The 15,042-nt window shown below is 50.0% G+C and overlaps 2 protein-coding genes across 3 annotated transcripts in view; one reads left to right on the top strand and one right to left on the bottom strand.

The window, feature by feature from the left end:
• EFTUD2 (elongation factor Tu GTP binding domain containing 2) overlaps window positions 1–9,326 on the top strand; it is a 39,239-nt gene extending 29,913 nt beyond the window's left edge. Inside the window, exons 16-28 of the mRNA XM_060645871.3 lie at window positions 475–668; window positions 2,086–2,197; window positions 2,562–2,702; window positions 4,107–4,208; window positions 5,186–5,268; window positions 5,855–5,941; window positions 6,127–6,253; window positions 6,446–6,533; window positions 7,211–7,329; window positions 7,528–7,622; window positions 8,111–8,264; window positions 8,412–8,519; window positions 8,862–9,326. Coding sequence (XP_060501854.1) covers window positions 475–668; window positions 2,086–2,197; window positions 2,562–2,702; window positions 4,107–4,208; window positions 5,186–5,268; window positions 5,855–5,941; window positions 6,127–6,253; window positions 6,446–6,533; window positions 7,211–7,329; window positions 7,528–7,622; window positions 8,111–8,264; window positions 8,412–8,519; window positions 8,862–8,957 — 1,506 coding nt within the window. The 3' untranslated portion in view covers window positions 8,958–9,326. The remainder of the gene's footprint in view (window positions 1–474; window positions 669–2,085; window positions 2,198–2,561; window positions 2,703–4,106; window positions 4,209–5,185; window positions 5,269–5,854; window positions 5,942–6,126; window positions 6,254–6,445; window positions 6,534–7,210; window positions 7,330–7,527; window positions 7,623–8,110; window positions 8,265–8,411; window positions 8,520–8,861) is intronic.
• Window positions 9,327–9,390: 64 nt separating this feature from the next.
• Window positions 9,391–12,589, bottom strand: HIGD1B (HIG1 hypoxia inducible domain family member 1B). Of its 2 annotated transcripts, none has more exons than XM_060645877.3 (5): window positions 12,424–12,589; window positions 11,439–11,589; window positions 10,698–10,832; window positions 9,984–10,096; window positions 9,391–9,497 (listed from the first exon to the last, which is right to left on the bottom strand). In XM_060645877.3, exons 2-4 carry the CDS (start codon window positions 11,536–11,538, stop codon window positions 10,032–10,034), a joined length of 300 nt encoding a protein of 99 aa, XP_060501860.1. In that variant the 5' UTR covers window positions 11,539–11,589; window positions 12,424–12,589; the 3' UTR covers window positions 9,391–9,497; window positions 9,984–10,031. The 2 variants fall into 2 exon arrangements, with proteins under 2 accessions (XP_060501860.1, XP_060501859.1); XM_060645876.3 differs by lacking the exon at window positions 12,424–12,589 and adding an exon at window positions 11,679–11,825.
• Window positions 12,590–15,042: the final 2,453 nt, after the last annotated feature.

Below are 15,042 nucleotides of genomic sequence, written 5' to 3'. Positions count from 1 at the left end.
TCTCCAGGTCATGATTTCAGGCTCCACATTGGACCTACACAGCTTACTTTAAAAATAATTAATTTGTTAATTGAAAAAAAATTTTTTTCCCAGCTGTTCTCAGTCTAATTTCTCAGCATGAACGACCAACTGAGAATTGTGTTACATCTTCGGAGGGAATTTGGGGCAAGCAAGTCTTGTCATCTTGCAAGTTAACAGTGGCGATCTGCCATCCTAAACCTGCCTTTCTTCGCCATTGCCCTCATCCTCCTAGAGAAAAGACAAAGTTCTTTTGCTTTGCTCTGCCTATGACATCTGCCAGCTAATCAGGGGGTAGGGCATGGTTTGGAATTTTCCCAGGAGATTGACACATCTTCCTCTAGGTCTGGGCAGCCTCCTCGCAGAGCCGTGTCATTGCCGTCCAAGGAGGTAGAGACAAGGGTATTTACCCTGGGAATATGTGTGGTCGAGCCTGCACTCTGTCCCCACCTCCAGGGTCCCCTGATGTGCCACACCACCAAGATGTACAGCACGGATGATGGAGTTCAGTTTCATGCCTTTGGCCGGGTGCTGAGTGGCACCATCCATGCCGGGCAGCCCGTGAAGGTGCTGGGGGAGAACTACACCCTGGAGGATGAGGAAGACTCCCAGATATGCACCGTGGGTCGTCTTTGGATCTCTGTGGCCAGGTACCGCCAATAGTAACCTATAGAGGCATGCCTTGGCCTTGTCACGGCAGCTGCATGGGCCACTTCAGTAGGGCATCAGCTGACGCTCCCTCACATCTGTTGACTTCTATTTCTTACTACCCAGAGTTGCTAGGGCCAAAAGGCAGCTACTGTTGGGATAATGCCAAGAGCCTTGCCTTTGAGTTTTGAATGGCTTATATAAACTTTTGTAAGTTTTCTATTTTTACTCTTTTTAATCCTCTCTTCCTCTTCTGTGTTTCTGAGTCACAACCTTTATGTTTCTTCCCAAAAGAAATTGTCTCCCAACCTCCACGGACTATTCTTTGACCAAGATAGAAGATTTTGCTAGATCCCTTATAGGTTCCTTATCTGCAGCACCAGACTTAGCTTGGGCCTCTGGGCTGCTTGTGAATTCATAAGTTCGGCTTCTTAGCTAGCAAGCGGAGTCAAGGCAGTTCTGTTCTGACGTGCCTGCTGTACCTTGCCGATGGCCCCCTTTCCCTCCAAATCCACCCATTCCCTAGAAGGCAGAGGACTGATGGCCTAGGAGAGTTGCAGTATCTTCTGTGGTGCTTTTGGCATCTCCTTACATTCTACCCCTCGGGCAGGGCCTTGCTTACCAGTAGTATCCACCTGAAATTAGGTTTTCCTCTTTTGTCCTCCTAAAATACCATGAGCTTTCTTCCATGTGCTAACCAGTTTGTAATTCCAGTTGACCCTTGAACAACACAGGTTTAAACTACACGAGTCCACTTTAATGTGGGTTTTTTTTTTCCAGTAAATACACTATCATCCTGCAAATGTATTTTCTTTTCTTTATGACTTTAACATTTTCTTTTCTTTAGCTTATTTTTTAGAAGAGTACAGTGTAGAATACACATATAGAATGCACATACGAAACGTGTTAATTGAGTGTTTATGTTATCGGTAAGGCCCCCAGCGGACAGTAGGTTTTTAGTAGTTAAGTTTTGGGGGGATGGGGCGCCTGGGTGGCTCAGTCGGTTGAGCGTCCAACTTTAGCTCAGGTCATGATCTCGCGGTCCGTGAGTTCAAGCCCCGCGTCGGGCTCTGTGCTGACGGCTCGGAGCCTGGAGCCTGTTTCAGATTCTGTGTCTCCCTCTCTCTCTGACCCTCCCCTGTTCGTGCTCTGTCCCTTTCTGTCTCAAAAATAAATAAACGTTAAAAAAAAAAAAAATAAAAGATTTAAAAAAAGTTTTGGGGGGAGTCAGAACATATATGTGGAGTTTCAACTACATGGGGCATTGGGGCCCCATTGTTCCTGGGTCAGTTGTACATATATGTGAGGTTACATGGTTGGTTGTTGTACCCCTCCCCTAATGGGATGTATGTTTGGTTCACCCCTGCTCCTGGCTCAGTGCCTGGCACCCCTCCTTATTTCACTCATCTGTTGCCCCAGGTACCACATTGAGGTGAACCGTGTTCCTGCTGGCAACTGGGTTCTGATCGAAGGTGTTGATCAACCAATTGTGAAGACAGCAACCATAACTGAACCCCGAGGCAATGAGGAGGTAGAGTTTCTGAAAAGGCAACTGGATTAGTTTAAGCTGGAGGGTCCCATGGGAACTCACAGGGTACTAACCCGGAGTCACTGCCGCTTCCTGGTTCTGGGCCTGAGCACAGGCTGAAGCTTCTAGATCGGACCCAGCTCGAGTCTCCCTGCACTCCACTCAGTTGCTAGGAGTTAGGAGCAGTTGCTTTATCTTTTCCCTGCTGTTTGTTCTGCCCAATTACATGGGAATAAATGGCCCTTCAGGCTGCCTCCCAGCAGCACTTTGGCTCCTGGTTGGGGAGTGGTCTCCTCCTCTCTGACCTCTGTACCTTTGGTGCCTACTCAGGCCACGTGCCCTCACTCCTCTGCACTTTGAATCTCAGGCTCAGATTTTCCGCCCCTTGAAGTTCAACACCACATCCGTTATCAAGATTGCCGTGGAACCAGTCAACCCCTCAGAGCTACCCAAGATGCTGGACGGTCTGCGCAAGGTCAACAAGAGCTATCCATCCCTCACCACCAAGGTATGTTCAAGGTCTGCAATAGCTGCCCCCGGTGACAGGTCTGTGCCGCCCACCGCTTCACGTCCACCAGCTGTCTCTGATCTGCTGCTTCCAGCAGCCTATGTCGAAAGCAAGTATTCCCTGTCTGTTACTGTCATTTGAAAACAAGACACGTTTTGGGGGGGGGGGGGGTGCTGCGAGTGCACATGCATGTGTTCATATTCCACAGTATCTTTAGATGAGAAAGAGATGTGTCTTAGAAAGTATACTTTGATGGGAATGCAAGCTGGTGCAGCCACTCTGGAAAACAGTATGGAGGTTCCTCAAAAAACTAAAACTAGAACTACCCTACGACCCAGCAATTGCACTACTAGGCATTCATCCATGGGATACAGGTGTACTGTTTCGAAGGGACACATGCACCCCCGTGTTTATAGCAGCACTATCGACAATAGCCGAAGTATGGAAAGAGCCCAAATGTCCATCGACGGATGAATGGATAAAGAAGATGTGTATATATACAATGGAGTATTACTTGGCAATCAAAAAGAATGAAATCTTGCCATTTGCAACTATGTGGATGGAACTGGAGGGTATTATGTGAAGTGAAATTAGTCGGAGAAAGACAAATATATGACTTCACTCACATGAGGACTTTAAGAGACAAAACAGATGAACATAAGGGAAGGGAAACAAAAATTATATAAAAACAGAAGAGACTCATAAATATAGAGAACAAACAGGGTTACGGGGTGGGGGGAGGCGGGATGGGCTAAACAGGTAAGGGGCACTAAGGAATCTACTCCTGAAATCATTGTTGCACCAAATTAGATGTAAATTTAAAAAAATAAAAAATAAAATTAAATAAAAATAAAATAATTATTAAAAAAAGAAAAATAAAAAATAAAATAAGTAAATTTTGAAAAAAAAAGAAATATTAGGGACCAGGATTAATGACAATCACAGTTATACATTTTGTGAGGAAGTAATTTTTTTTTCTTAAAAAAAAAATATATACTATGAATTGATTTTCCAGAAAATATAGAAGGAAAAGTGATCATTCTGATCCTTCTACATTCTTGAGCCTGCTAGCATACTTTTCTGAGTAGCTGGCCAGGGCTAAAGGGTCAGCTTATGTCCATAGACTTAGGGCAGGGTTTTCCCTAAACGGTTATGCTGGAAATTAAATCGGTGACCTAATGCCCAGCAGCACCGTGCTGAATGGTCCAGATGTCCTGAGGATTTACCCGTTGGTCACTTCCCCACTGATCCTTCTTGAAGAGGCTGGAACTGATGCTGAGGAGTGGCTGATTCTGGTAGTGGGTTTGGGCACCTCCTCCTGGGCTCTAGCATTGATTCTGTTTCTAGCTGCTGTTGCTGGCATAAGAGGTCCAGGCTATGACCACCAGGCCTGTTATGTTTCAGGTGGAAGAGTCTGGGGAGCACGTGATTCTAGGTACTGGGGAGCTGTACCTAGACTGTGTGATGCATGATTTACGGAAGATGTACTCAGAGATCGACATCAAGGTAAATCAGCATCCTCTTTCTTGAGTACCCGCCTGGCCAGGAGCTTGACTCATGGCTCCAGACTGATTTTATAAGCAACCAAACCCTTGATTCCCCTGGAAGGCCTGAGGGAAGAGGGGGGGCCCTATTGGGGAGGAGACATGTTAGGGAAAAGCATGACCTATTGCTCCCTATCTGGGAAGGTATTTGAGATCTGGTTTGCCCCTTTCTGCAGGGTTATTCTCTGTGTCATAGTTTAAAGTACAGGCTCCCAAGCCAAAGTGATTCTTGGTCTTTTGTTAAGGAAACAGTTATACAGTTAACCCATCTTTGGTGATTAGGGCTCAGCGGAGGGTTTCAGGGAGAGAGTGAGAACTGGTTCTCCTGGATTTGTCTTTAGGTTGTGACGTGGCCCCTTGATTAAAGTGCCCATTGCATGGCCTCAGTCTCCTAGATGGTACCCATTTTCTCCCAGTTCCTGTGGTGGTGGGAGAGAGCGCCCTCAAGTACCCCTCTTAGATCCTCCTCCTGAGGTGCCCAGGACTGGTGGTCTAGAAGATACTGAGTTCCTTGGTGGCTGGCCATGTGGGAGCTTCAGGGAGGAGCTCTGCTACTGAGAGCCAGGTGTTGAGAGTGGAAGGGGATCCCGCCAGTCAGTCCCTAGTGTCAGCTGTGACAGAGCCACGGGAGGTGCTAAGTGAGTGGTTGTGGGACGGCTGAACAGACCTTGAAAGCGTCCTTGGGGGATGATACTTTAGGCCCAGGTTTGACTCCCACGTACTCTTGGCTCAGGAACAGAAACTCCACACTCCACGAAGTTTTCTCAGTCTCCTTAGTGCTGGTAAGGATTTCTCACCTGCTATTGTACTCATTGCTGATGCTGAATAAGACGGGTTTGTCACAAAGGTAGTGCCAAGGGAACCTCAGAATTCCCTTTGGCAGAATGTTGTCCTTCCAACAAAATTAGATCTTGCCTAACAATTTATTCTGTTTCCCAGGTGGCTGACCCCGTTGTCACGTTTTGTGAGACGGTGGTGGAGACATCTTCCCTCAAGTGCTTTGCTGAAACGCCCAATAAGAAGTGAGCTGGGTGTCAGAGTGACCCTGGGACTGACAGGGGACACTTTCTCTTCCTCCCTCCTCAACTCCACCCCAGTCACAAGTACTGTGGAAATAGAGACTCCCTAGGTCTCAGGATGGGGGCTTAGGATGCTTGAGTTCTAACCTAGCACTCTCATGCCTTAGGCCTGTAGACATGATGCTGTGGAATTCTTTGCTATAGGTTCCCCAAGGATGAGTGTCCCAACTGCCACTTTTCTCCGTATAATATGATCGTCTTACAATTTTGCCCTAGCAACAGTTCTGTTGTTGTGGGAATTTTTTAAATTTTATAATTAAGTAATCTCTGCACCCAACATGGGGCTCGAACTCACAACCCTAAGATCAAGAGCTACACACTCCACTGACTGAGCCAGCCAGATGCCCTGAGACCCTACTTTTTTAAAGAGTGGTAGATTCAAGTGAAGGAAGACAGAAAATGAACCTTTTTTGCTCTGTTTTGCTCCTCTGGCTTTTACTGATGTAACTGCCTTGTCACCCTCTCCTTAGGAATGCCCCTTCTTCAAGTTCTGCTGATCCTCATCATTACTCATTTCCTTTCTGACTAGGAATAAGATCACCATGATTGCTGAGCCTCTCGAGAAGGGCCTCGCCGAGGACATAGAGAATGAGGTGGTCCAGATCACGTGGAACAGGTGAGAATGTGGCTCTGGTTTCAAGGCTGAAAGGAGATGAAGCGCTACGGCTTGCCTCCCCAGGCTCTGATACCACGTGTCCTTCTGGGAAGCAAACTGTCCCCCGGGAAGACGGGAATTGTGACCCCAGGATGCAGAAATTGCAGAGCTGCCGGAAAACCTCCATTTCCTCCTCCTTCCCCTAGGAAGAAACTGGGAGAATTCTTCCAGACCAAGTACGATTGGGATCTGCTGGCTGCCCGTTCTATCTGGGCTTTTGGCCCTGATGCCACCGGCCCCAACATCCTGGTGGATGATACCCTGCCTTCTGAGGTACAGCATAACTAACGGGAGCCGTGCAGTGGTTTCTTTGCTGTGGAGTGGAAGAAACTACAAAGTGTACTTCCTTTCCCAGAACTATTTTGTGTCTTCTGGTGAATCTTCTTACCAGTATACTTACCTTCTCCTCCCTCTAAACTGATTGTTGCCAGGGTCACTGCTCACAGGCCCTCATGTTTTGTGCAGGTGGACAAGGCTCTTCTTGGCTCAGTGAAGGACAGCATTGTTCAAGGTTTCCAGTGGGGAACCAGGGAGGGGCCCCTCTGTGACGAGTGTAAGTTCCGACAGTGCCTCTGCCTCCCCCTCTCCAGCCCTGTAGGGTCCTTTTGTCTGGGTGTATGAGGTGGGGTGGGGTGGGCTCATGTACGGGACCTGGCAGGAGAAGCAGCTTGGGGTACATGGGACCATTCCATATCCTAGGTCAGCTTCCTCTTCTCTCCTCTCCTCTCCTCTCCTCCCTCCCCATCCAAGTGCTATTGCCTGGGACATCCCGGAAGGGAAGTCATTTCTAGACGGACATTTGCTTCTCAGTCCTGAGAAGGAATGTGCTTGAGGAGAGGTATAAAGAGGAAGATGGGATCAGAGTGGTTTATAGACGAGGTTGGATTAGTGGGCCAGAAGGTGCAATTCCTAGCACTTACTCTATATCCAAAAACAATTAAGTATCTACAAAAAAAAAAAAAAAAAAAATCCCATAAACTTCTAGGAAAGCTTTACAATGCCTGAGCGTGGCCTGAAACAAACATAAAGAATGTGTGCCTAACTTCTGTCCTCTGCTATAGGCCTTAGTATCCTATCAGAACACCCATCTGCAGGGTGATTTTGTCCCATATCTTTTGTGATCTTAAGACAGCTGCCATGCTGCTAGAGGCTCCTTGGTGCCCTGCGCGTGGGCCCTTGACTAGCACCAGAACCACTCCTCAGTCATCAACTCCCCCATCTCCTTTCCAGTGATTCGAAATGTCAAGTTTAAGATCCTGGATGCAGTGGTTGCCCAAGAGCCCTTGCACCGGGGCGGGGGCCAAATCATCCCCACGGCCAGGAGAGTTGTCTATTCTGCCTTCCTCATGGTAAGTGAGTGGAGCTGAGTTGCTCTGGGGCACTATGTGGAGATTCCAGCTATGCGGGTCTCAAGACCACAGTTCCTCCAGCCTTTTTCTCTGTCCAGGTCCTCAAGACCACAGTCCCTCCAGCCTTTTTCTCTATCCAGGTCCTCAATCCTCAGCCTTGCCCAAGCTAAGGAACTCTTTCTTCTTGCCCTGTTGCAGGCCACTCCTCGTCTGATGGAGCCTTACTACTTCGTGGAGGTCCAGGCCCCTGCAGATTGTGTCTCTGCTGTGTATACTGTCCTGGCCAGACGCAGGTGAGCCATGGGCATGTTAGGGATGGTGCAGGGAGCAGGAGCACCGCAAGAGTAACTGGGCTCCGTGGGGAAGGAGGTGGACCTCCTGTACTGTCCCTGCTCCTAGAACCTAGTGAGCTGGTTTTTCAAAATAAAGTAGGAAAGGATTAAGGCAGACCCCTGCTTCACTGCAGATAAAAAGTTGAGATTCCTTCTTGGACGCCTCTCTGTGGAGAACCCCCCGGGGAAAGTACTGAAATGTGTCAGTGGGGGAATGTCTGTAGGACCTTGTCCCTTCAGTGTTGCCACTCAAATGTAGCAGTCACTACCCCTTTGGCTGACATGGGAAATGACACTGAGGCCTCCCCCCAGCCTTTTCCATCCACTGTAGCACGATTGTGGTTATTCTTTCTTTGATGGTAACTCTGTGTTGTATATTTGGGACAGATTCCTTCTCTGCTTTTGGTCTCTGAAGGATGAGGGACTCAGCCTTTGTTTTTCTGTCGCAGGGGGCATGTGACTCAGGATGCACCCATCCCAGGCTCCCCTCTCTACACCATCAAAGCTTTCATCCCCGCCATTGACTCTTTTGGCTTTGAGACCGATCTGCGGACTCACACCCAGGGGCAGGCCTTTTCCTTGTCTGTCTTCCACCATTGGCAGGTGAGAAAATGGTGCAGGCTGGCCAGTGCGGCCTCCCACCTGTTCAAGGCCAGTCTTCTCTGGTCTGTTCCCCTTTCAAATCCCAAGTGAGATTTCCAACGTCCTAGAGAAAAGTGCTGGACCATTGGAAACCACTTTGCCTTTCAGATTGTGCCCGGTGATCCTCTGGACAAGAGCATTGTCATCCGTCCCCTGGAGCCACAACCAGCTCCTCACCTGGCCCGAGAATTCATGATCAAAACCCGTCGCAGGAAGGTATGTGTCCCTCAGGCCCATTGCCAGCCCTTAATCCCCAGGGCTCTTGGCAGGAGTTGGATCTCTCTTCATTTCTTCCTTTGGGACCCTTCTCCCAAAGACTGAGAGCGGTTTACCGTACAACGCAAAGAGGTGCAATCTGTCCAGGCCTCGGGCCACCAGACCCGGGACACAGTCTGACCAGGAAGGGAGCGCCTTATCTTCTCCAGTGGTGACTCCTGAAATAGCTGGTCCACAGCTTCACCCCACCAGCCCCCCACCCCAGCACAGGCCTCAGGCGGCCTCCAGCTCAATCGACCACCACATAGGGCTCTTTCTTACATCTGTCCCCACTCTCTGCAGGGACTGAGTGAGGATGTGAGCATCAGCAAGTTCTTTGATGATCCCATGTTGCTGGAGCTCGCCAAGCAGGATGTTGTGCTCAATTACCCCATGTGAGTGTCGGGACTCCTGGCAGCCCCTGCTCCCTGCAGTGGGCTGTATCCTGGACTTGAAGCTGGGACCTGGTGCGACCTGGACTCCATGTTGTCAGAGAGCATCTGGGAGCTGCTGTGGCCATTTTTAACAACCTCAAAGCCTCCAACCCAGAGTCCCAACGAGGGAAGAGTATTTGGCCTCCTGGTTCCTCTGCAGCCTCTGCCTGGCTCCATTCCCAGGGAACAGAGAAGAGCTCGGGCTCGGAGAAGGAGAAGGGGACAAAGTGTTTAACCCCAAGGGGCCCTGTCTTCAGGATTTACATGGAATTTTTTTTTTTTTTTTTACAAGTTTGACCTTAGACATGGATTTTAAATGAACAGAACATTCTGACCTCTGCCTTGCTCTGTTCCTTTCATCCCTACCCCCCCTGCCCCTCCCCCTTTCCTCCAACAGTCTGGTCTTGGCACTTGGGTTCTGAATGAATATATGTCATCTCATGTGAAGCTTCACGGTCTCTTCTCCCAGCTGCAGTCTTCCTGCCTGGGTCCCCAGGACAGCGGCCTGTGGTGGGAGGGACGCCTGCCTCGTAATCCAGTGCTCCCGTGAGCATCGGGGCCACTTTCTTGCCACCCCCCCATCCCCTGCACCTACCACCCGGTCCTCTCTACCGTGCTGCTTCTGGTTGGGACCTGGGGTGGCTTAGGAGGTATTGGGCTTCTGGGATTGGAGGCTGTTGCCCCTGGAGCTGGGGGCCAGAACTCTGATTTCCAAACCTTTCTCTAAACCTACACACACACACACTCTCTCTCTCTCTCTCTCTCTCTCTCTCTCTCTCTCTCTCTCTCTCTCTCACACACACACACACACACTCTCTCTCTCTCTCTCTCTCTCTCTCTCTCTCACACACACACACACACACACACCAGCCACTACTGGTCCCTAACTCTGCCCTGCCCCGTGTGAAGAAGAGACTTGATTTTCCTTAAAGCTCTGCCCCGTGTGAAGAAGAGACTTGATTTTCCTCAAAATGCTTTATTAGGAACGTACCAGGGATTGATGGACGAGGCTCTGGCTGCCCCGGGCCCTACAGGAATCCTACTTCTCCCCGGCATCCGGTGCTGTTCTTTTGATGTAGTCTCTGTACATCGTGTACACAGCACCTGCAGGAAGGAGAAGGGAAAACAGCCCATAACACCCAACCCTGCAGCCATCCCCTGGCTCTCCCAGGAGCCTGACTGCAGCCGTTCCCCTGAGGGTCCAGCTTCCCTGCTCAGCTTCCCTTTCTGCTCTAGCTCTCAGTAGCTGCTACAAGTACCTGCAGAGCCCTTCCGTGTAGATTACCTCTCTGAGAAACCCCACAGCAACCTGCGAGGTTGGCAAGCCAGGGTGCTTACCATCATGTTGCACATGGGGAAACTGAGGCTCAGAGAAAGGGACTTGTCAACGGTCACACAGCTAGTAAGTAGCTGTCTGCCCCTTGACCCACAGAGGAAGGGAAATTCAGCATGTGTTCTGCTGTGTGACTTTTCTCACCTCTCAGGACAGACTGCCATAAAACCAACTGTGCACCATCCCCACGGGCCTGGGACAGGAGGCCAAGCAGGGACCCCTGAAAATGGCTTGGTTTGAGGGTTTCACCCAAACCTCCACTTGCCGTGGAGCCTGGTGGGACTGAAATCATGGTCCTTTAACCATCGGGACTCACAGCCAGATTTTGTCTAACAAGCTGCGTTTTCGTTGTGACCCCCACCAGCCCCTCACCTAGCAAGACCGCACCCACGGCACAGGCCTGCGCTGCCACTCGGGTGTGAATCAGGTGTATGGACATCTTGGTGGAACCGCGAGCCTTCAGCCGATAAATCCGGTATGCTGCCACTGCCAGGCAGCCTCCCAAGCCTGTAGGCAGAGAACATGACCCTTGGGCCTCAGTCACCGATCATATGGCTCCCCTGATGAGACCCTTTGCAGGCGGGGCAGGCTGGCACTGGATAAACCGCTACTTCCGTGCCGCTTCATGGTGGGAGACGGGAGACTATGAAGAGAATATCGAGTTGTTTACTCCCAATGACATTTTCAAAGTGGCTGTCTACCTCCAGTGAGCCCTCTACATACAAATAGCCCATCACGGGCCTCCCCCACCCCCCATTTGCTCTGCTCCGGACCCTCCTCCAGCCATGTTGGCTCCCACAGCTCCTTTTCTTTTCTCCCAGGGCCTGGAGAAAGGAAGCCCTGGGAGACGCCAGACCGCTCTTTCCCATCCTGATGCTGGTGTCGATGCCCCCCATTTCCCTGCACCCCAGGCCGTCAGTCGGCCACCACCTCCACCCATCCAGACTCCTTGTCAGGCGTGTCCCTTCCCTTGGCACCTTTGCTGCTGGTTCACTCTTCTCCTAGCTGTTGGCTGTTCCGTGGGCAGGACACTTGAGTCCTCTGCTTCCTTTGAAAGGGCTAGGAGACCTTTTCCGTGAGAGAAGGCCCCTCATTCCCTACTTTACCACTCACCTACAGGCACCAGTGGAGACTCCCTGGTCTTCCTCAGGAACTTCTCAGACACACTGTCTTCGCCTTCAGGTGGTACCCACCAGCCTTTGTTAGCAGACATGATCCTGGCTCCAGATGTCAGCAGCTGGGGCTCTGAGGTTTCAGCCCAGTCCTACAAGGAGGCACCCCATAACAGAAACTCCCAATTCTCCTCAACTTGGGGGGAAAAGAGGGGAGTTGCCTGCTAAGAACCTCTCTTACCATCCCCGACACAGCCCCTACTTGAGAAGATGTCCCAAGTGTCCTGTCTCATATGGCTGGACCACTACCGCCATCCCTTCTTCCTCACGTCTGCCTCTTCCCCAGCTCATTCTGACTGTTTTCCCTGCTTCCCCCTCCTTCCATCTGTATCCCTATGTGATCCTTGGGTCAAGAAAAGCAGCTGGAAAAATCCACAGATGAGGGCGAGAGGAACAGGACTTGAGCCTTGGGACCCCCACTGGCCTGGAGTCTGTGAGGGTTGCTCCTCTGGGAGCTGCAGATCCCACAGAGCAGGTCTGGCCCCAGGGAAGCAGGCCATCCCAGACAGTGTTCCAGCACTGGTTACCGAGTCACCAGAGCCAAAAATTAAAATAATTGGACATTGATTTGTGAATAATTTAGCATAGATTTTGGACATTAATACTAACAGAACTAATTCTGGTCCCCGAACTGCTCCCGTTTCCATTTCTTGCCAGGTTCTTTGCGATTGCCAACCCCCTGCCTCCCTCCCTGGGCTGGTGACCCCTAGTGCTCTACTTGCTAACCCCCCAGTAAACATCTGCTCTGATCACAAACTAGACAGAGTCCCAGAGTCCTGGTCCTTAGACAAGGGCTTCTGCCTGTGGGGTGCCTTCTAGGTCTAACCCGTGAGACAGACGCCCTGCGTGAGGCGACCTCCAGGTGCCTCTCTCCTGGAGGAGCAAGGACTGTCGGCCCCACACTTTCTTAACATGCTGGTGCTTACCCTAGGAGATGGCTAGAAAGTAGAGTGCAAGCAGCCCGGCCAGGGCTCAGCATCTGCTGTTTTGAACCGATCAGGAGCTGATGATGGAGCTGCCACTGTGGGGTCAGGGAAGGGAGCTTTCTGTGGACTTTGAAGTCTGGAATGGAGAGGGGAGGAGATAGGCCAGGGCATCAGTCTTAACCCCCCATTTGCTGAGTTCCAGGCCAGAGCTCCATGCACTAGAAAGTAATGAAAGATCACATGGCAGGAGGCCTTAACTAGATTCAGTCCAGTAATTCCCATGGATGTAAGGGGTTGGATCAAACAGGAACTTGATACAGAGAACTGAGATCGGAATACCGAGGCAAGGAAGGGTAGAGATCATGGCTTCTCCCCCAAGCTATACTGCTTCAAACACTCATGAACAAAGTGGGCTGTAAATAAAATGCCCCAATTGTGGGAGGCAGGCCCTCTGGTCTTGGTCTTGATCCTTTTCAAGGATGCTTTCTGGATCAGGGAGATTCATCCAATTTGTAACCGCTAGGACTACCTCGCATCTCCAGGGATCCTTGTACTACAGGTGGGGGACGGGGGCATGGGGAGAGGGGGGATGATGTTCACTAGGGACAGAGGTGACAAGTGGCCAGGCTTACCACCTATTCTGTTTGAGGTATTTACTTTTCAGACCTCTCAAATGTTCTATACAGTAGGGAAGGAACTGAGCTTCGGAGAGGCTAAATGATCTCCAAGGTGCACAGCTAGTAAATGGCAGTGTCAGCATCTGAATGTAGGTCTGACTGGTTCCAGAGTTTGTACTTCTAGCCTACTTCCCAGGGGCTGGCTAAGCAGAAACCCTCTCCATTGAGGCTGAAGCTTAGGAGTGCTAATCAATCTCAGCATCCTGGATTCGGAGAAGAGGAAAGTACCTTCTTGCTAAGCAGGAGTGAAAAGATTGACGTACGCTACGGAGAATCCCACTCTATCCCAGCGCTTTGTTCTTACCCTAGATACTCAGCCCCGTGTGCCTGTCCTAAAGGGGCTTTACAGCACAGAAAATCCGTCCAGCAGCTGATGTCTTTCTTTTCTCTCTCCAGCACTCACTGCTCTAGGAAGAGACCCAGGGTCACAGCAGCTCCCCAGAGCCCTCACATATCCCCAGCGTCCATGGGAACTCTCCTCCCAGTCATTCACACACACTCTCCCAGGCTGCCTCTCCTGGTCCCAAGAGTGACCTGAATTCTCAAGAGATGGATGGTCTAGGCCAGAGGTAGGGGGATGGAAATGCCTGGATGACACAGAGCAAGAATCAGGATCAACTCCAAGCCCTTTGTAGAACAGGGGCCAAGCTGTAGAGGGCAAAGTTCAATTTAATTGAGAAGTTCTCCCTTCTTGTTGGGATTCTGTTGATGCTCCTACAGCATCTCAGCCCAGAATTGAGAAAATAATAATAGACATAGTTGCTATGGTTCTCTGAGCACCTATGGGGCAAGAAGTGTGCTAATTGCTTTAAGGAGGTTATTTTATTTCATCCTCATAACTCTGTAAGGTAGGTACTGTTATTCCCCTTTCACAGATGAAAAACTGAGGCTTGGGTTAAATGTCCTGCTCCAGGTCACAATAAGTGACAGAAAAAAAGAACCAGACTTCTAACTGTTCCTAAAATCAAATCTCACTGTTCTGGACGAATGGGAGGACTATTAAGCGGAGGGAAAGTCTTGAAATAGAAGAAATAAAATTGCTTTTTACTTCTGAGAACACACAGTAACCAAAACTTCAAGGAACATTTCTGTAGAGTCCTGCTTCAGTAAACAGAGAAGATAAAATAACATTTTTGTTAATAGGCCAAGTCTTCAATAATTATTGCTATTTAAGCATTTCTCCATAGTCATTTATGTCATACGCCTTTTTCTTTTTCTTCCAGGTCACATCACACCCCGAGACATTCTAATTTCAAGGGGTCTCAATTGAGTGATGTGGACAGACTTAACGAATCCAGAGTGTAGGCCAGAGTCAGAGTCAGACGTGGGGTCAGTTAGCTGCTTGGCCACTCTCTGAATATTTGGTCTTCTATCACTCAACCTCTTTTGAGTCTGTGCCGTCATCTGTAAAACGGAGGTAGCATCTCCCCAAATGGTTAGAATTTCCCTCCATGCTGCCTGCTCCTCTTCCTCCCAAATGAGCAAGCGTCAGGAAACAACGGGTAGAGGCTGGGGGAGAAGCGGAAAGTCTCTGACAACAGATAGAAAGGTTACCACGTTCTGGGTGGTCCAAATTCAGCACACCCCTGTCCCTCTCCAACCTCCTTTCTCTGGCTTCCCCACCCTAACAGGAAGCTTTGGGCTCATTCTCCCCATTCTGTTGGGAGGAGGGGTGGCCAGGACTTGAAGCTCTATACAATCTAAGGCACCGCTGTGCTATATATAGCTCCAGGGAGCTGAGGGCCAGGACAGGGGAGAGAGGGCCAGCAGCTCTTTTGCCTTGAGCTAAGGAGTGCTGTGAGGGAGGCGATGCTGAAGAATGAACTGGATAAGGAACAGAAGATCTGAGTTGGGCCTGGAATGGGGAGGACCCAGACTGAAGGGCTGGAGGAATCACAGGAGAGAAAACACTAGGCCATATATAGTAGTGTCTCAGGGACTT

This window comes from Panthera onca, chromosome E1 (genome assembly GCF_046562875.1).
Source record: "Panthera onca isolate mPanOnc1 chromosome E1, mPanOnc1 haplotype 2, whole genome shotgun sequence".
NCBI classification, from domain to species: Eukaryota; Metazoa; Chordata; class Mammalia; order Carnivora; family Felidae; genus Panthera; species Panthera onca.
This window is presented reverse-complemented; position numbering and strand designations above follow the sequence as displayed.

Coding starts and splice junctions, on each gene's coding strand:
- HIGD1B (XM_060645876.3), bottom strand. Junction 10,833..11,438: donor GTCTCCACTGGTGCCTGTAG/GTGAGTGGTAAA, acceptor CTCTGCCTACAG/GCTTGGGAGGCTGCCTGGCA. Junction 10,097..10,697: donor CGTGGGTGCGGTCTTGCTAG/GTGAGGGGCTGG, acceptor TCCTTCCTGCAG/GTGCTGTGTACACGATGTAC.